The sequence below is a fragment of the Molothrus ater genome, chromosome 7, assembly GCF_012460135.2.
Source record: "Molothrus ater isolate BHLD 08-10-18 breed brown headed cowbird chromosome 7, BPBGC_Mater_1.1, whole genome shotgun sequence".
NCBI lineage: Eukaryota > Metazoa > Chordata > Aves > Passeriformes > Icteridae > Molothrus > Molothrus ater.
The window spans coordinates 15987719-16008207 of NC_050484.2; the positions used below are offsets into that span (position 1 = coordinate 15987719).

Here is a 20489-nt window from a genome sequence, read left to right on the forward strand (position 1 = left end):
GGAATGCAAGACACTGCTGCCACTTAAAGCAAGAGGACTAATGTCTATTTGAAGATGGCAGTTTTGGAGCATAGGCATCAAGAAGCACACCCAGCCATGGCCCCAGTCAGTCAACACTGATACACAGTAACTCTTAAACACAGGCAGGGGCTGATGGCAAAGCACAGAGCACCTAAAACACTCCTGGGTTCCCCTTGCCATTATCTACGCTATCAAATGTCTGTCAGAGAAAATTCTCTCCACAGCTGCACTATAAATACCTTTAATTACAAATTGGCTATAAAAAGACATCTCAGTAAACTCCTGCCCTGCACTCCCATTTGTTCCTTAATTTCACTAATGTGAAAGCCAAAGGCAAACAGCACCCTTACAGCCTTTGCAGGCACTGCTGTATTTGTACCATCCAATTGTCTAAAACAATACAAAGATACTTCTTCCATTACCAAAACAAAAGTGCAACAACAAAAAACCTGCAGTTAATGCAGCAGCCTTGTTTGAATTTCATCAGGTGAAGAATCAGTCTAAAGTAACTTGGTCTGTGACAACTTGTATTCAGTTTAAACCAGTGTTCTTCACATCCTCACCACAGTCCATGCTGCTCTCCCATTGAACCCCCCACTATCACTGAGGAAAAAGTTACTCATTACTCATATATATGAAAACATCAGATTGCAAATTATAACCTTCATTTTTACTATTATTACTGAGGTACAGAGTATGCTCCCAAATCTGAGTGACTAGTGACATTGCCAAGTCAAAAGCCTCATGCTGCTGACGTCATACACTGACAAGGTGCCACATGGAGACCATTTGTTTCTTGATCAAAACATCCCATTTTAAAACTATTAAGAATAAAGCTGAAAAGCTGGCCTGAACCAAGGCGTTTTGGCTTGCCAGTCTCAAGTTGGAAAGATGATCCTGTAAGAAAATGTGTTGTAATAATTCTAGACCACTTAGTGTTCTTCACAGCACTAAAAAAAGGCGATGCCAACGCATTTTAGATTGTAAGTCATTTGACAATACACACTTTATTCTGATACAAAATTGAATTATTTTAACAAATTTTAATCCATTATGGACTATACTGAAATTTTAAATTTCCATGCTATTTTAACTTGTTTACCCACAAGTTTCAAGATGTCAGCACACTAGCACCATTGCTCTCGAAGTCTTTGCCAGTTATACCATTTTATTCTGTTTCCAATCTTGCGGTATTATCTTCTACATGAAGGCCATTTTTTCTTCTGTGGAGATACTTGGATTACTTTAGTTCAGGAAAAGCTAATAGAGAGAGATGTCAACCTGTAGCACCCACAGCAGAAAAAGAATCATCCATCAGATATGTGAATTTCAGTGATACTCAAGATCTTACATGCTCCACACAATTTTAAGATACACACACTTGTCGGAGACCACAGACTGATTTATGAATATTCCACCTCAGTGTAGACAGTACACGAAAACCACGTTAATGTCTTAAACAAGGAACCAAAGACAGCACATCAGAACATCACACAATTCATGCTTGAAAAGATTAGGAACTTTAAGTATTGAAAAGATATAAAAGTTACGATGCTGTGTTTAATTTTGGTGTTTTGTAATAGCATAGTTACCTCCATCAATCTGGGTTGCTTTTGGGGAAACTCCCTTCTCTACCTGGAAGTATCATTTATGTTATCAAGTAAACTTCTGTACAACTGTAGCTAAGGGACCAATGCTTTGTTAGTTTTGCATCTTTACATCCCTATCTCCATTTAAAGCTGCTATTTTCAACAGAAGCCAGATGGCCATGAAATAAAGTTCTTAACTGTTAAAAGTGCCTCTTGGACAGAGATACAATTGACCTAGTGCTCCCTTAAGATAGTGTTTATTTCGGTAAAAGTTATTTCTGAACAGATTTGGCTATAAATAACTGAATTTAAGCAAATTCATCTTAACAAGAGTGTTATAATCAAACTGTAAAAATAATTCTAACAGTGATTATTTCTGTATGTGGTGCAAAAAGACCCACCCAGAGCACACAAGTCTGCAGCAATGTGGAATCCTCTCATATTAAAGAAAGGTAGAGCTTTACTCTATCCACAAGCCTAGTACCAAGGCAAACTACAAAGTTTTTGTTAAAAATTAATTTTGTTACATTTTCAAAATTCTGCCGTTAAAAAAAATCTAAAGAGCACTGCAGGTGCAAGAGCATTTGTACCTGAGGGGCAGTGCTGTTCCCCATTACCTGTTGCTGCACAGATGCCTGAGGGAGCTGTGCCAAGCAGAGCACACGTTTCTCACTTTTAGGCTTAAGAAAGGAAGCTCATCACCTCAGCAACAAGCTGGCACATTACACTAAGGCAATGTGATTGTACTGCAGTTTCAGACTTAGGCTCAACCTTGGCTAAGCACAAACTTGTCTCTTGTTTTTTTAAAAGTACATGCAGTTTTCGTGAGATTTTCAATTAAGTAGCTTCTGATTTTATGAAAGTCTCTGTGTGTTACTTCCAAATATTAACTCTGTATTACAAAGTCAGGAATTACTTTCTGGGAGTCTACAGGCAGCTACTTTCTACCTACAGGCAGCAGGTAGCAAGTCTAAGTACTTGAAACAGTTTGTGAACATGCCTCTGTCTCTGATAAGCAGGTTCCATTTGACTACTTTCAGAGCAACTGAAGTATAACCAACACTAGAATAGAAATTGTCTTCCTAAGAATGCACAGGCTCAGAAATATATTGGGAAATTTAAACAGATGCTGAAGTACTTTATAAAAGAACCTGTAACAATCAAAGATGCAGAAAAGGAAATAATACATGTTCCAAGACTTAATACACGTTCCAGTCTGTGTAAAATCAAGACTGCATGAGTTTTTATTGCCATTCCATTTGCCTGTACAAATGCATTGTGATTTCAGCTGGGTATCATGACAGCATTAGCCTCAATTACCCTGCCTGAAAGCCCCCAGAATCTGAGAGGGAGCTCTTTGATTTGTACAGGTAAATACAACATCACCTGGTAAGCCAGGATCCACTGCCTAGGAGGGAAATCCCAGCTTGCACCAATACCGAGCTCCCTCCCAGAACAGGTGCAAGCAGCAGCAACAGGTCACAGCTGCCGAGAACCGAAGAACCACTTCAGTGTCACTGCCTTCCTGGGCTTCTCTGCAGCACCTCTTACCATGACAAGGCACAGAACAATTTCCCCCACCCCAGCACACTCACCAGTAACCAAAACACATTATTTGAAAACATCAACTTGTCTTGTTGACCTCAGACACGAAGCAATTTTTTATCTGCCAGGAAGATTCTTGAATAGAAAGTGTGCCAGCAAGCAGTGCTCATCCAGAACAGGAAACACTGGATGACATATGCTGAAATATTTACTGCTAAGTACTTATGGCTTCCCTTGATATTAAAGAGACTGTCAAAGGTAAGCCTAGAAGGAAATAGGGGTTAAACACATTTTACTATACACTACAAATCTTACCCAGTCAGAAACCTTCATTTGAAGAGGATGTGCAAGACATTCCCCATTTTGTCAAGCAGCAGCTTCTCATTCAACCTGAAAATTAAAGAAATTACTCTTACCTTGTTAAAAAACCTCCCACCACTCTTTATAATTCATGAAAAATTTTAAAGGCAAACCTTACCTATGCTCATTGCCCTTCCTTTCAGGTCTAAATGCTAGACCTATTGATTTTGAGTCAACTCAAGTAGCTATCACTCAAGGAGGCTCCAAAAGGTGAAGAACTCTTGCTAGACTTTCTTCGATATTTCAGCTGTGATAAGCAGATTTAACTAGCCTTGGGAAAGCTGCTCACTATCAGCACAGTATCTTATTCCTTCACTTTTCTGGAAGTTGAAGCTGTTGCTCCTGCTGCCTTGTCATTCTTTAATTAGGCTGACTTCTCCATACTCAATAGGCTGCTGAAGTCCTGTCTTACGAGTCTCCTTAGCAATGTATGGATCAAGGAAGTACATCCTAGGTTCTGTAAAGCTGGCGGATCACTGTCCTCATGGCTTACACTTTTCCACGTCACAAACAACAGCTAAGCTACCCCACCCACCTACAAAGCGGTCACTTACATCCATCTCTTAAAAGGTTGCATACAGATCTTGTTCATAAAGTTTATTATGACACTATTTTTCAAAGTTAACATTGTAGTCACAGTACAGCTACAAGAGGCCCTGTTAAAAAGAACACTGTCAATACATTCTAAAAAATTTAGAAATACCAGATCAATTGTCAGAAGGGACATCAACCCCATCCTCCAGTTGTCCCTGCAATCAGATGCAGGCCCCAGGTGCAAGTCTACGCATCTTCTAGCATAGTAATGTACAAAGCAAGTCAGAAGTCGGGTGTCTCACTCCCTAGTGAGTTGTGGTTTAGTTTCCCATGTTTTCAAACTCCAAATGGGTTGTTTAAAAAATGCCTTTATTGAAGTACAGCCTCCCCCCCACCCCGAGCCCAAATGAACACGTACAACAACAGAAGCGTTCACTAAACCACCAATTCTTGCTTTAACTTTTGAGATCTTTCAGAACTCCACAGACAAGAATAAGCAGACTTTGAAATCCATTTTGGAGGCTACCATCTTGACACTGGTTCCTTGTTTTAGCGTACTGCAGTCTAAATACACTCCAATAACAGCGTTTAAATAACATGTTTAATTTTTTTCAAACAACACACTTATTTTTCTACCACTTCTTAAAAATTATAATTCATTAATATGACTGATTATGCCTTAAGCCATTTCATACATCTTTGCAGATTCATTCCTACACTGGAATTGCATTTACCTTATACTGCACATTGACCCAGAAGTGAAACAGGTGTGAGTAATTCCAATACATATTGCCAAGTGTCTGAGTATTTCTTTTATTGACTGGGTCCCTACTCTTCTGAGTCTTAATTGACAGCAAGCACTGGCCTGGCAATAGTCAAGAGAATTCACATCAGATGAGGACAGCACAGACTGCAGTGCCTTAATTTGGAGGTCAGAAGTGAGAATGAAGTACAATTTCTAGCCACATGTACTGGTCTGATTTTCTACTTCACTGCACCAAATCCAGTTGTAGCACACTATCATTCTACCTGTGGGAACTGGGGACTGTAACCCTCTACGTTATGGGAGTGCTTCTGGTCGGGAAAATACAACTAGATCGTGTTTCATCTTTGAGCTCTCAGCTGAGCACACACGTCTGCTGGGAAACAGCTCAAGGACTCTACTATTAAAGAGCCCATGGGGAATGGGCTTTTGGAGCACGTTACCTGGGACTGTCAGTGATTACACCTGTGCTACCCCTTGGCTCCCAGTCAGAAGCATGTGTCCAGAAAATTGCCTTGGGTGCATGCAAGAAAGTATATAGCCATTAAATTATTGAGGAACATTCCTATTACTCTCACTATGACACCTCATTTAATTGAAACAGTGCAGTCTGGTGCAAGGGAGAAGGAAATGGGGAAAAAGGGGATGAAAATTCCAAGCCACCCTCCCCAAATTATAGTTTTATTGAAACAGAATCATTGTATATCCCAAGGAAACAGGCACTTGATTCCCCCCACCTTAACTTCTCGGGAATTACAATAAATATAAAGGTAAAAAGCAAATTTCTTTTTCTCTCCACCCAAGACTTAAACAACTTCAGTTATCCCTTATGCATCTCAAATGAGACGGGAGACAGCTTTCATGTGTCTAAAGTTGGTCTTGTTAAAATATTTATCATGCCTTATTTTCTTGAAGCGCTAGTACTAATACAGAACTACAAATTAAAAAAATATGCACAAACCAAAAAGTAATTTGAAGTTTTCATTAAGATAAAGCTTAGTTCTATGATTCACAAACACTAATTTGAGTAACTCAAATCCTAGTTATACATCTAAACAAACTATAATGCAACATACAGATGTTTTCCCTCTGTATGCCTATGTAACTCATGTCAATGACAGTTACGTATATACACTGAGACTAGACCCCTTAAGACTGCAAATCAATAGGTGTTTCTATTGTTAACTTTAAATTAATACAAAATAGTAATTGAGAAATGCATTTATCTTCTCTATTAACTAACAAGGAAACACCCTAAACTACATTTCAGTTCTGTTATAGAGTTCTCTGTACTAAATGTGGAAAAACTGAACTACACAAATATTGAAAAGTTAAAAATTCATTGATTTGTTTATTCCTGGTACCACTACCACAATTTACAGGGCAATATACCTGATGTAATGGGAAAATAAAAAGAAAAAAGAAAGACAAAGCTACAACAGAGAAAGACCTCAGGAATGTACATCTAATTGACACTACATTGCATGAATCAATAGCTGCACTTTTTGCAAACTGTGGCTATGACAGTCCTGATCAAGAAGGGTTTCCTGTTTAAGCTGCAGTAACTTTTCTGACTATGGATCATCGTTCCTTCTGTGGCAGATTTTACAGTTCCTCTAATTCATTTGGGACGACTGTCTCAAAGTAACCTGCAGCTTTCCTGACAACTCCTCGCTCTCTCTCCTGCTAAGAACTGTAGCCTGTTGAATACAGGATAAGAAAATTATTACTCTCAGTGAACAGTTGTACATTATTAATCATCATTATAAATATGCATTACACCTACCCTTTTTCTGGTAGCATTTTTAGAATCTTCTACCACCATAGCCCCCACTTCCACTTCCAGATCCATAACCACCTAAAAAACCAATGTGTATATTGAAGTACATGAACAACAATGGATTTTAACTGCAACAATATTTTCTGTACAAAATTATACTTACCACCATAGGGACTGCCTGAACTTCTGCCACCAAAGCTGCCACCACCTTTCATGGGACCATAGTTAGACTGCTGTTGTCCACTGTAATTGCCAAAATCATTGTAGTTTCCACTTCCACCATAATTACCTAAAACAAGGAATTTATAAAGCCTTGTTTAACACTTAGGACACAAAACTCACCAAATTCCAATACCCAATGTAAAAATAAATTGTAGTAGTTTAGAACAATTTAAAATTAAATTCATGTATTTTGATGCCACCTCTATGCAAATGCACAGGTAACAGAAGACCCTTAGTATTTTTACAATTAGAAATTGGTATTTTATTGGAGATGAAACACATTATTATAAGCATGTTTGAGTAGGCAATTTGATGTTAACCCAACAGGCCAAATTAAGGCCCCCAAAATCGGAAAACCATGAGTTTCACCATTATTCTTCTACTGCACAACTCTGCATGGATGGATGACAATAATGTAAATTAAAATTTATTCGCACCAAAAAAAGGACAGAACTGTAATGGACATGCTGCATACATAGATCAGAAAGTACAGTAAGATATGCAGCAGTTTTTGCAGCTTAACTCCCCAAATTTGGGGCAAAAAATAAAAAAGCTTAAAAAAATGTGTGTTTGTAGTCCTCACAAAGGAGGATGTGATCTATGTGTTATGAACTGGTATCCAAGGACAACATACTTGAAATGCTCAAAACCATTAAAATTCCTATACTCTGCCTCCACACACAGATTTATAGCCAAAGCCTTTTGAAAAATACATCCCCGGCAAAACAATGTTGTGGTTTATCAAAGCTGATCCCCATGAAAAAGAACTTTCCTTAAGCTACATTAAAAACTAGACATACAACTTTTTTTATGAATTACCATATTTCAGGCATTATGAAATGAAACCTAAGAACCACTGATGTCAAATTAAAGCTGGAATCTTACCACCACCAAAATTTCCTCCTTCGTTGTAGCCATCATATCCTCCTCCTCCTCCTCCATATCCACCACCTGGGTTTCCATATCCTGGTCCTCCACCACCACCATAACCTCCTCTGCTGCCATAGCCAGGACCACCGCCATAGTTGCCACCTTTGGATAAAAGAAAAGTCAAACTTAACACACCAAAGCTAAATACTGGTAAGGAAAGATGCATTTAACAAAAAAACCCAAACCAACAAACTTTTACAATAAAGATGTCCCACAGCAGTTTTCCTTTATTATATTCATTGTGGTTGCATGATTTATCTAACTACTTATTTAAGAAAAAACCCATGCTTATAAAATCAGGACCTAAGTAATTAACTTCATGCTGCTTCCCTCATCCATTTTTGCATTCTGATAATTGCATTTTTTAGCCTTTTGGTAATTGCAGTATTTCTCTTCAGATGCATTTTGGATACTCATCCTAACTACATCACAAAAAAGATACCACTGAACCACAAGAAGTCTTAAGAGTTTACTCAGTTGTTTACTGCTTTATTCAGTTTTAGTCATCTCAACTAAGAATCTTCACTTAGCTCTCAATAATAAGCAGCTCCCTCACAACCTTATGATATATTTTTAAAGGGTAAATACAGACAAGTATTTTTTCCACCCATCATTTTGTGGGGAGAACAAAACAAAAGTTAACTCTTCACAGCTCTACAATGCAGGTTATTTCATTTTCATTACTGTTATTATCACATTATCACCAAAACAAACTTTGCTTCCAAGGTGAAGGCAAGACTTACAGCTGGTTCTAACATTGGGGGAAAAGAAGTGAACAATACACTTACCATCACCAAATCCATTGTATCCGTCACCACCCCCAAAGCTTCCTCTGCTCCCACCACCGCCACCACCACCCCCATAGCCTCCTAGAACACAAAACAGACGAGAATGTTTTCCTGAACAAACATGTTAAGTGTTTAAGCCAACTGACAGAGGAAATAAAAACATAACCAAAACATAAATCACATTCTAGAATAATATTCCAGCCATTTACCTCTCCCACCAAAGTTTCCTCCTCGGCCAAAATTCCCTCCACCGCCTCCGAAGTTTCCACGGCCCATGAAGTTGCCTGAGCCACCCCCACGACCTACAAAATATTTCACTTGAATTACATTAATTGAATACCTGTTACACAGAATAGCTATGCACAACTACAACTCACCTCTCTGAGAGCTAGCAGTCTGCATCTCCTGCTTTGAGAGTGCTTTTTTCACTTCACAGTTGTGTCCATTTATAGTATGGTATTTCTGAACTACAGAAAATAGTGAAAAATCCAAGTTAGAAATCACATCATTGCAATATATGCTGTAAAACTCTCACAGAAAGTTACTATAAGGCATATGCACACTGAAAAGTAACACAAAATCAACCCCATCCTTTACAATAGGTAAAGCAGCTGATTATGCAATCATCTCATTCCACACAGTGCTTTTCTGAAATCTTAACACTGTATCCCACAAGTCATTTCTCACTGAAGAGCTTACATACCAACAATTTTATCAACTGTATCATGATCATCAAAAGTAACAAAAGCGAAGCCTCTCTTCTTTCCACTCTGCCTGTCTTCCATGACCTCTATGGTTTCAATCTTTCCATATTTTTCAAAGTACTCCCTCAGATTATATTCTTCTGTATCTTCTTTAATTCCACCAACAAATATCTTCTTTACGGTGAGGTGTGCCCCAGGCTTTACAGAATCCTGCAATGCCAAAAATGAAATTCAGTGCTTTAAATAGTAGGTAAAGATCAGGATATGTGGTTAACTGGAACACTAACTCACCTCCCTCGAAACTGCTCTCTTTGGTTCAACCACGCGTCCATCAACCTTATGTGGCCGAGCGCTCATGGCAGCATCCACCTCCTCCACACAGGAGTAAGTCACAAAGCCAAAGCCTCTGGAACGTTTTGTTTGTGGGTCTCTCATCACCTGCAAACACACAAGGAGGCACTCTGTATTTCTGTGCTACTTTAACTACCCAACCCTTTCAAAAGCACAAACTAATAACAGAGACTTTACCACACAGTCGGTGAGTGTGCCCCATTTCTCAAAGTGCTCTCTCAAGCTATCATCTGTTGTTTCAAAGCTCAGACCTCCAATGAACAGCTTTCTCAACTGCTCTGGCTCCTTTGGCTCATGGCCCTACAAAATGAAAAAAAATCAAAAACATATTTTGAATACAAATTACAGAATTAAAATTTCAGTGAATTACTAGAAATTATTTGTGCACATTATAACTACAAATAGGTGAAATACATTTACATAAAAACAATGACTTCTAATGGGTTTAGACAGCAGAATAGTAAACACTTAATGAGGTGTGATTTTAATTAAAACACTAACAACATAAAGAGCGCTAAAATGCAAACAGTAAAGGAATTTCAATATATTAGGTAATTTAGTTGCTTCCCACCACCCAAAAGTGCATTCATTCCGTGGATATCTTTGAGCTGCAGTTCACACTGTAGGGACTGGGGATGAAGCACTGCTGGATAAAGGGAAGTTCTAACACTTTATGAAGCATAAATATGCAGATCTACAAAAAATTTAAGGATGCAGTACACAAGGAATAAAGGTTCGGTCTACTCTTCGGGGATGTCCATTTTGAAAGGTTATCTTTATACATCTTTATGGAACATATCAATACTCAATTCCTTTAAATATAAATTCTGTACTTTGATAATTCTATTACTGGAGCACATGCAAGCAAGATAGTGTAAATATGTATGTGGACTTTAGTGTTATGGGGAATACCTCTCAAATGTGAGACAATGTGGACCTATGTCTTACAGACAAAAAAATGCCCTAACAACTCATCAATGACCAGTAGTGGGTACAACTACTGGAGTAAGATTGGTAACTTAGCAAGCATCACAGAACAAGCAAGTTTAATAGCTCTTCGTAACACTGCCTATATATGACCAGCCACATTTTAAAAGGTGCAAATTTGCAGATCCCAGTCTTCTGTTAAATGACTGAAATGGGTTTAAGAGTACAGTTGTGTTTCTGCTCTGTTTCAGTGCTGCACTTTTTTACTAGACAGGGAATTCCCCGTACATTTGACGAGGAGTTCACAAAAATTTTTTCACAGCTGCCATTGGCAGGGAAGTCTTACCCAACTTCTCTGTTTAAAATCAACCAGATTAAAATCTCATTTAGCAAGTGGGTACTTCTGTGCATGTAACACATCCACAAGGGGCTGGCCAGCTATGCTGTGTTTGACTTCAGTTCTGCAGCATCAATGCTCAACAGGCTTCACTGTTTCTGCTGCAGTCCATTAAACCAGAATAGATGCAGCATTATCCTGATGTGAACTACATAAAAACAGCCACAGACTTCTATCTGTAGACATTCTGCTTCAAATCTGAAGTGCTTTAACCTCTGTCAAAGTGCTAGGGCTGGCCAGGAAAGCTTAAGCCCCTTCGAGAGAGTGTTTTTGTATTATACAGTGCTTCAGCAAACTGTTGGCTTCTAATACTTAGGTCGTACTCCAGCAAACAGTAACTAAGATTATGAAAAGCTGTCTGGGAATTAAATCTCTGCCCTTACACCTGCTGAATTTTGTTAGAGAGAAAGCCAGCATTTTTTATTACAGCTTACTCTTTAAGTCTTTGTTACCTCAGGATCATCATATAATGATGACCATCAGTCAGTGGTCCCATGACTACAAAGTAAAGCTTCTAGTGTCTTCTAAGTAGTCCAGACTACAAAAGCATTAAAAGAAAAAAACAAACTCCCTTCTCACTACATTGAGACTTTCAATTTTATAGGATTACACACCTACTGCATATATAAACTGCTTTAGGTCAAGTGTCGTTAGCTGTTGCTAATTCCAGTTTTTAAAATCTACTAACAATTTTTAGTTGGGTTATGTTAAAGCTGGGAACACTAAGCATTTCAAAACTCTTCTACAGGTATTGAAAGACTTTTATTATGTGAAGCTGTGAAGATTAGACTCCTTCAAAACCAGAAATGTATGTAAGGAAAAACTGGACAGACTATTTACAGTTCTCTGATATTATTCAGGGCTATGAGAGTTTCCAGCTAACAACTCACGATTGCTTTTACATTAAAAGAATAACCACAGAATTTTTCAGGTAAGGAAAAGCAAAGCTCTTTCCTACTTATTATGTGCATGAGAACTGCTGTTCTCATACAGCAGGAAGAACACCCGCTATTGCAGCTTCTCTGTTCTACTTGATAAGAATTATCCTTAGGACACACACATGTAATAGGAATTATGTGCAAAAAATAGAAGGCAGTATTTTCTTGAAAGAATTAGGGAATCGGTTTTTTAGGCAGTTTGTTCTCACTGGGGTTTTCAAACAAGACTCTTTCTCAGTTGTTCTGTTTAAAGTTATTTCTAACAGCAGTCTTTCCTGCACAGAAAATCCTGCAAAGCACATCTCTCCACCCTGCTCTATCAAAACCAGGCTGCCTCCTGCTCAGCTGACACGCCAGGAGAGCACGCCATTTTGCAGCACTCCTCTGGCAGGAGTGGGGAGAGCAGCTTCAAGACCGTCCAGCCTGCCTTTAGTCGGCAAAACACTGTTTCTCCCCTTAAGCTGTCAGAGGGGCTTCCAGAAACATTACACGGTTTTGCGGCGTCGGAAAACTTGCCGTCTGCAGCGACTGCGCCCTTCCCCTCCAAAGCCCGAGCGCGGCGCGGGCCCGGCCGCCTCCATTTTGTGCTCAGCGGCGGCCGCCGCGCCAATATGGAGGCGAGGGCGGGGCGCGCGGCCGGCGCCGCAGTGGCGCCATGGGCGGGGCCCGGCCCGCGGGGCCCAGGGCGAGGCCGGCGCTGCGGGAGCCGCGGGCCCCTCCGCTCGCCGCCCGCCGAACCGCACCGCGGCCTCCAGGCCCTACCGAAACCCCGGCGCACTGTAACTGTACCTCTCGCCTAAGGCGGGAGGGGGGTGAAAGATGGCAGCTAGAACCCCCTGGGATTCCTGCGAAAATCCTCCTCTTTGCAGAAATCCTGACACCTTTTGAGACAAAGCTACTGCAGATACATACTGCTCCTATGCTGAGGTTGCCATCAAGGGAATTTCCTATGGCAGAGGTTTTGAATGATCAGCCTTTTGGAGTTGCAATATTTCTCTCTAAAGGCAGTTTTCGGGTGGAGCTCTCCCATGCATTCTACCTCTGAGCAGCAGCAAGTGCCCACAAAATGCTGGCCACCAAGGCTACCCTCAGCTGTGGCTGAACCTGAGACCAGCCTGTCCCCAGGCAGTACAATCCCAGCCTGCCTTCTGAAACGGGGAAAGCTTACAGGCCACTGGGACCTCAGCAACGTTCCCTAAGAAACCTGTTCTCTAGAAACTCGAGTTTTTAAGATCGTTGCAGGGTAAGCTACTTTTGTGAACTACAAGAGGTTATTTAGTATGCAGCTGATCGACCCCGTTACACTCAATTCAAAGTCCAAATGAGTGAGAGAGTTTCAACATTCCTTCCAAAAGGACTTTACACACTGTACTTCAATACAAAATAACCATACACTACCAGACACATGCAACTGGGACAAGGTTTGTTCGTAATTCAAGTGTATAGGCCCTCCCACATTGCAGTGTGTATCATTCCAGAAAAAAGTTGGTTTGAGCTAGCTAAAATATTCGGGCAACCTGAAAAAATATTGTTAGAAAGCAAACAAATCCAAATCAACGAAGATAAAATGCCTCCGTCATAAACTATATAAGCACTTTTAATACCCTTTTTGCTGACCTTAAAATTATTTTCTGAAGGGTATTAAAGAACTTTCCCCCCCTCCCACTTCCACACCCTGCCCCAAAAGTAACTAGCTCCCATCCTCCCAAAAACAGCCCCAATGTCTTCTCTATACTACGCACCTTATTCAGTCTACGGTATTTCTGCTAGAAGCAAAAGAAAACAGTTATTTTTACTTAGTACAGCTCGCTTTCATTTGCAGTGACTATCAGGCAACCATTTTTACTTAAAAAAAAAAAGGGAAAAAAAAAAAGAAAAGCAAATAGGAACCTGTCTTCATTCCCACTAAAAACAGGACTTTTGAAGGTAGAAGTAATCAAGTTCCTGCTGATACTCGGAGGATACATAAATTTAATAATTCCACCTTGCTTTAATCAGAAACATATATTTAATAAACTCTTTTATAACAGAAAGCTAGACAAGCAAAATTTCCCCATTATGCTTAACACCCACCCCTTACAACTGTATGTAATAAACTGCAATTTAAAGTTACTCCACTAATACGGGGATGAAGAAGGTAGAAAAAAAACCATACTACTATATCAGATAGAAATGGTTAACTTGGGTTTTTTATCTTTTCCCCTTAAAACTACTTTATTTTGAATAAAAAAACCCATCCTCTCACCTGTGAGGATCGTCTTCCTTTCCTCTTGTAGTCTTCCACTTCTCTCTCTTCCTTAATAGCAGCCATTTTGGAAGGGTACTAACTCGGCCTTTCTTTTAGATCTAGGAAACCTAGAAAACAGGTTGGATAAGTCAGTACTTACCCCAGTTCCTGTGACACAGGGCCCTCTCTGCTGCAATGCACAGGTGTAGCTTTGCAGGAAGAAACGGGTTGAAGCAGAAAAAAATCTCCGAAGTATTTAAAAGGGTGGGACAAAAAGCCTCAGGCTACTGAGCTAACAATTGAAAAAAGATGCAAAAGAAGCATCTGCTATCCCAGCCAAGCTCACTGTACAAACTAATGCTAAAATCTGCAGCTAACCTTTATCTATTACTGTCTGACAAAACTACTGTGAGTACAACTGATACAGCAAGCAAATTCCACTTCAATATCCAAATCCACTATGTAAATTCTGCTTCTCTGGATTTTTAACTCCCAAAACGTGTAACATTTTGTAAACACTGCTTATTAGAACTTTCTGATGACTACCTCTTGTAGTCAGCTATCCAGCAGTGTGCAACACTAGAGGATGTCTTACATAGTTCCTGTATTAAAAACTACTTTCCACAAGGAGTAGTGCAAGAAGCCCTTGCTGATGCTAACTTGCAACATCAAGAACTGCTGATCCTCAGGAGTCTCTTCAGTATCTGCATTACTTTTGCTTCCCTATTACATATTTGATTACTGCCCTGTACTATGTAATCTATGTCCCATTACAAATAAGAAATCTTTTACACTATAAGCTCAGTGAATGAACCCATAACTACACATTCAAACAAAAAAATCATGCACCCTTTGGCCTTTTTTCTAGAGAACTTTCTAGGATCATTCAGTTGGTTCTAGTATTAACGTATTCGTTTATCTCTGGCCAATATTCATTATTTCTTTGGATGTTACTTGAAGCTTTATTACAGTGGCCAAAATGCAATAAAGTTAAGTACATTACAAATGTGCTGCATTTAAAAGCATAGATATTCACAAGATTAGGTGTACTTCTGTGATGGGTTTGTTTGTTTGGGTTGTGGGGGTTTTTTTAATGTTTTCTTCCTGCAAATTTTGCTCCTGCATGTGAAAAGGCAGGCAGGTCTCTACTAATGAGCAATATAGGCTGTTATTTTAAGTGGAAATTCTTAAACATAACTTCATATTAAAATTCAGCTTCAAATTAAACTCCACTGTGAAATCATGAGTATCACAATTTAATGCATTAACAATTTAAAAGGTTTTATTAAGTAACATCAAAGTGTTTGTATTATCTTCAGTTCCTGCTACACAATGTTAAAGCTGCTCTTGAAGTCCTTTAAATCAAACATCAGTTTGACTTAAGAGGCATTAGGATATTAAGCACTTCAACTGAGCTGTCAGTTTTTAAAGTCATGTTGGGGAGGTATGAAACAGAACATTAACACTTCCAGGGCTTTCCACAAACTAGGTATACAGCAAAATAAGGCTTTAGGAATTGTTAGGGAGTAAAGGAATAAGCTCATTTAAACGCCTTTTCAAAGTAATGGAAAGTATGAATCCCTTTCTGAAGTTGCTATCCCCAGCGAGGGTCCACACTGGCCAACATAAAGCTCCTGGGCATGGTCTCTGCCCCAATGGCCTCTGAAGGCCTTAAGGGTTAAAAAGGAGTTGTCTTCTCGAAATGCGCACCATCAGCTCATATGGAACACAGCCCTGCTCAGCCCTATTCCTATTTTGCCTTACAGAACGTTAAGACTGACAGCACCAAATTTTTAAACTCTTATCACCAACAAAATACTCTATTCAACTCTGAATACTCAGAATACCTTTACTATTAAACGCTAGTTAATAAACTAGGATTGAGCAAACATATACTGCAATTTATCTAGAGAATTTAAAGCAGTCTCCAAAGAAAGCTTTAAATTACAACAATAAAAAAGTCACCAGGACTTGTCTCATTACTCCCAACGCTGCTCTGTCTCTTACAGGAGAAAAGAAGCTAACAGAGACAAACCAGACATTATGAAGATGGAAGTTCACCTATCCAATCAGAGAATACTTTGGAAATGCACTGGTCTTTTCTATAAGCAGCTGAAGGTGGACTTGAAGTGCATACAGAAGGGTGTTTTACCAAACCCAAAAGTAAAGGAGGAAAAAACTGATTCCCAGTTTTAAGTGTATAGGTAGTGTATTCCCAACACCAACAGGAACATGTGCCTGAGAAAAAAACCCAAGGTACGAGCTTAATACCTAATGCAATAGGTTCCCAAGCTTTACTGAACCACTTTCCAATGCTTTGAACGCATCAGCCCCCTCAGTTATTAAACCCCGAAGCAGCTAAAACAATTGCTTACATGAAAAGTTGTTTTTAGCTGCTTTGGTTAAGGGATCCACTTCTTCTGTTTTTAATACAGGAACAGAAACTAGTGTGAACTGTTGGTTTCTCATATCTTAATTTCTAAGGTTTCAGTGTTCAGTGAAAGGAGCAAAGATAAAAAAATACTACGCACACAAAAATAAAACCCCACTATTTTTGCTTGACGTACTCTGAAACACTTGAGAAAAGAACCTTAGGTTTTGAGGAAAGAAAAGCAAGGGCAGAATATCATAACGATTTCCCTCCAAGTAGGGCGAGGATGATTTCACTAGGTTTGTGCAGACTGCTTCATGCTGCCCACCAGGATCATGGCAGAATGCCACCGAATGTCCTGGGTCTTCTGCACGTGTAATTGGGGGAGTGGAGAAAAGGAAGAGAACTCTGTCTGTAGTTTTCCTTCCCCCACCTCCCCGAGCAGCAAGGGCTCCCGGCACGATTTAACTCCCTCTGGGCAGGAGTAAAAGATACTAGGGAGGTGCTACGACGTGTTGCAGCATTCCTCTGCGAAATGCAGCGTACTGCAGTAAACGATTTTAATGCTTCTAAAATCTGTTTCGAGAAAACTGAGCGTGTAAAAGTGTGTTAAAGAATACCCCTGCCGCACTACTCCGAGTAACTTACGCTGGAGGGGGGTGGGCCAGGGAGGGAAGGGGGAAAGGAACACAGGGAGGGCAGAACAATGACACGCGCACGTGTAGCGCTCGCCTTGCCCTACTGCAGCCCGGACACGCGCCCATGTGTTTCGGTGTCCCCAGGACTGCTGCGAAGGGCTCTGCCGCCCCCAGCCCTGCCCCGGGCCGAGGGCCGGGCCCCTCACCCACGCGCCGGAGCGCTGCGAAATGGCGGCCGCAGCCCGCGGGGCCGCGCGGCGGAAGCGCCGCCTCTCCCGCTCCCTCTCTCTTCCTGCCTGCGCCGCCATTGCGGACAAACGCGGCGTGTCGCAGGCGAAAGCGGGTCTGGAGCGCGGCGGGAACGCCACGACGAGGCGACGGTCGCGGCAACTGCAAGGGGCTCCATGACATGTTGCCGCCAACCACCCCCTTCCCGCCGCGCTTTCCCGCCCGCGGGCTCGGGCGCAATTCAAGCCGCTCCAGCTCCGCGCGGCAGGAGCCGCCTCGCTGCCGCCTCGGCCGATGGCGGCAAGCCCCGCGCCCCGCGCGCAGTTACCTCCATTTTGTGCCCGGGCTCGGCCAGCGCAGCGCCAATATGGAGCCGGGCGGGAGAGGAGGGGGTGGGCGCGGGGGGGGGGTCACGTGGCGGCAAGGCGGGCTCGGGGCGGCGCGCGCGCTGCGGCCGTTACCGCTTTTCTTCTCAGGGCCCGCCACCCATCGCCCCCCCCCTCCTCTCCCCCCCGTCCGTGCAGCGCCTTCCCCGCCAGAAGGACAGAAAAGAGTCGGGAGCGAGGGAAGGTGGGGAGAGGGAATGTGCGGGGAAGGGTAGGGAGGGGAGGAAAGAGAAAATATCACCGTGCCGGCGTTCAGCGACAGCGCCTTCCCGCCCTCGTCGGTCCCACGCCGACCGCCGGCCGCGCGCACAAACCGCCGCCCGCTGTGGGGGTGGCGGCGCCGGCGCAGCCGCGACGGGAGCGCGGGGCGGCCCCGCCTCCCCTCAGTGGGGCCGCCCCCGCCCCGCCCCCGAGCGCGAGGGGCCCTGTGAGGGATCGCTGCGCGCCGGCCTGTGCAGAGCGGCGTCGGGTGCTTGGCAGGAGAGAGAGAGGGAAAGGAGGAAATGCTCTGCCTACAGGACACAGCTGCAGGAGTATCAGGGTGTGCCCGAGGTGCACAGCGCCTTCTAAGAGAAGTTATTTGTCTCTGTGTATTGTTTTACCCTGGAGATGCTGCAAGGAGGCAGCTGAAGATTGGCTCTCCAGAGCTCGTTCAGCGCTCACCCTCAGAACTGAGGGTAGCTTAGTCAGTTTCCGGATAAATGCCAAAACAAGTCCAAGCAGTAAGTTTCACACACTTCCCCATTCAGAGGCATTGCTTGTAGCTTTGAATTGTGCTTGTCATCATAAACTAGCATAGAGAGTTCAGGAGAAAGGGTATTCTGCGAGAATTTCGTATAGGATGCAGCATAGTTAAGCACATATATTTAAAACGTCTCCTTACCGGAATATTGGTATAGAAAAAGCAGTGTTACAAAAATTTACTATTAAAGTAACCCACCACATCAAATTTTCTTCACTCTTGGTTATCCTCTCGTACCAGTACCTATTTTAGTATGATGACCTAACCTTAACAGGAGTTGGCACTTACTCCTTTAAAGATATCTTCATCCTATGTAAAGGAGTAAGACAGTTGATGAGGTTTTACCAAATCACTGGAAATTTAGTATTAGCTGTTGCTTTAATTTCTTTATTTTATCCTGATGTTTCTAAATAAAAGTATATAATCATCCACACAAAAGTTTCCAAACCTGTTTGATTAACTAAACATAATTTCCCTACTGCATAAATTCCCAACAGATCTAGAAATGCTCACTGCTATCATGTACAAGGATTGAAACAAGTTTTTACATCATTATCTTTGAGAAGGTAGATGGCTACACAGAAAAAAAAACTCACTGAAAATCCCATAAAACGTCAGCTATTCTTTGCACTGAGGCCAAAGCCAGGAATTTCTCATCTTCCTTTTCTCAACAAAGTAAACCACACAATTTAACTTTATATTTAAAATAAAATTCTTCCTGTAATTTGTCCTCTTGCCTCTGTTACTCTCAGGGTGACAGTACTGAGAGACTGTCAATGGCACTAGCTAAATATGTCTCTTAGTTTCAAAGGTTTTGCAGTTTACACAGGAGCTGCCCCACCACATTTGAAGAATTCCTTTATTAGTTTGATTGTCATTCATTTCACATCTAACTGTTACTCATGGGGGCTGATTGTCTTGCAGTTCATTTGGTTGCACAGCCACAGGCAGATCACATTTGAATTCAACAGTTTCAGTTCATGATCAGCCTCCCCTATGTGTAATCAACTGTACAGAATGTAATAATCTTATAATACTGTGCTTACTGCACTGAAATAAAAGACAAACCAGTAAATGAGAGAGATGCACATTTTACAAAGATTCACTGTTGCAGATGAAAATGATACACAAGTTTGAGGGCTTAGATGAAATTGTAATTTTGATTTCAGGCAAACACTTTTCTGGTAGTGAAGTGCTTTCAGGTTGTCTAGTAAAATATTGCTCCCTGATTTGGGTCACCCATTTCCTTAGGTGAAAACGTAGCATTTGAAACACTCATATCTGTCCTGGCTCATGTAGTTTCATCATCAGATGAACTTTCATATTATGTACCAGATGCAGTATTGGTCATCTATGCAGATGGCTAACATGATTTTCTTTTTGCTAGCAATGTTTGCAAACATGTACTCTCCTCTTTGTAAGCCAACAGTGTGTGCCTATTTAAAAAAACAAACAAACAAAAACAGTGGGAAAGGCTTTTAGCTTTTATATATTTATGTGGTTGGAATGTCAGTTTCACTTCACTGTCCTTTTTTTTTTTTGTTGTTGTTGTGGGTTTGTTGGAGATTTTATTGTTTGACTCTTATATGGCATTTGTTTGTGAAGTGAATCTTAAAGTAGGTAAATATTGTTGGTAAAACTGTCCAAAGTATTTTTTAGTATTACACAAAGTTTAAGATGTGAATATGAAATTGATCTTGAACTCTAGTCTCCAGAATAGTAATGTTAACGGAGCCAATTCACTGAACTAAATATATTTGCTATAAAACTCTGAGATTGCACAAACAAATGGACTCATTATTAATTACATGTTAGTACTGTCCTAGTTTTGAACGTGGAGTTGTCTTGGCCATATTTGCATTTCATACTTTAAAAAGGATGCAGACTGCAATTTTGATAAGAAGTCCAGAGTGCTACACAGCAAATTATTCATGTGAGCTTCGGGCCAAAACGCTGTTTAACATTCAATTCTATTGTCTGGGTTGTAGAAATGGGGTATATTTAAACATGGGCAAGCGTTACTGGAGACACTTGCCAATTGTGCAAGC

General features: G+C 41.1%; 1 protein-coding gene across 4 annotated transcripts; it reads right to left on the reverse strand.

The window, feature by feature from the left end:
• Window positions 1–4097: 4097 nt before the first annotated feature.
• Window positions 4098–18056, reverse strand: HNRNPA3 (heterogeneous nuclear ribonucleoprotein A3). 4 transcript variants are annotated; one of them, XM_036386528.2, is made up of 13 exons: window positions 17941–18056; window positions 14095–14204; window positions 13592–13615; window positions 9765–9887; window positions 9528–9674; window positions 9236–9446; window positions 8910–8999; window positions 8742–8834; window positions 8533–8613; window positions 7700–7846; window positions 6756–6881; window positions 6599–6670; window positions 4098–6512 (listed from the first exon to the last, which is right to left on the reverse strand). In XM_036386528.2, the coding sequence occupies exons 2-12, from the start codon at window positions 14158–14160 to the stop codon at window positions 6618–6620; spliced, it is 1161 nt and encodes a 386-aa protein (XP_036242421.1). In that variant the 5' UTR covers window positions 14161–14204; window positions 17941–18056; the 3' UTR covers window positions 4098–6512; window positions 6599–6617. The 4 variants fall into 4 exon arrangements, with proteins under 4 accessions (XP_036242421.1, XP_036242418.1, XP_036242420.1 ...); XM_036386525.2 differs by having other exon boundaries at window positions 8533–8643; XM_036386527.1 differs by having other exon boundaries at window positions 8742–8849.
• Window positions 18057–20489: the final 2433 nt, after the last annotated feature.

What these genes read in the sequence shown, in the direction of transcription:
- HNRNPA3 (XM_036386521.1), bottom strand. Translation starts at nt 14,160, where the DNA reads ATGGCTGCTATTAAGGAAGAGAGAGAAGTGGAAGACTACAAGAGGAAA. An exon ending in GCACACTCACCGACTGTGTG is followed by an intron (nt 9,675 to 9,764) that starts GTAAAGTCTCTG and finishes GTGTGTTTGCAG; the next exon opens with GTGATGAGAGACCCACAAAC. An exon ending in ATACAATGGATTTGGTGATG is followed by an intron (nt 7,847 to 8,532) that starts GTAAGTGTATTG and finishes TTTTATCCAAAG; the next exon opens with GTGGCAACTATGGCGGTGGT.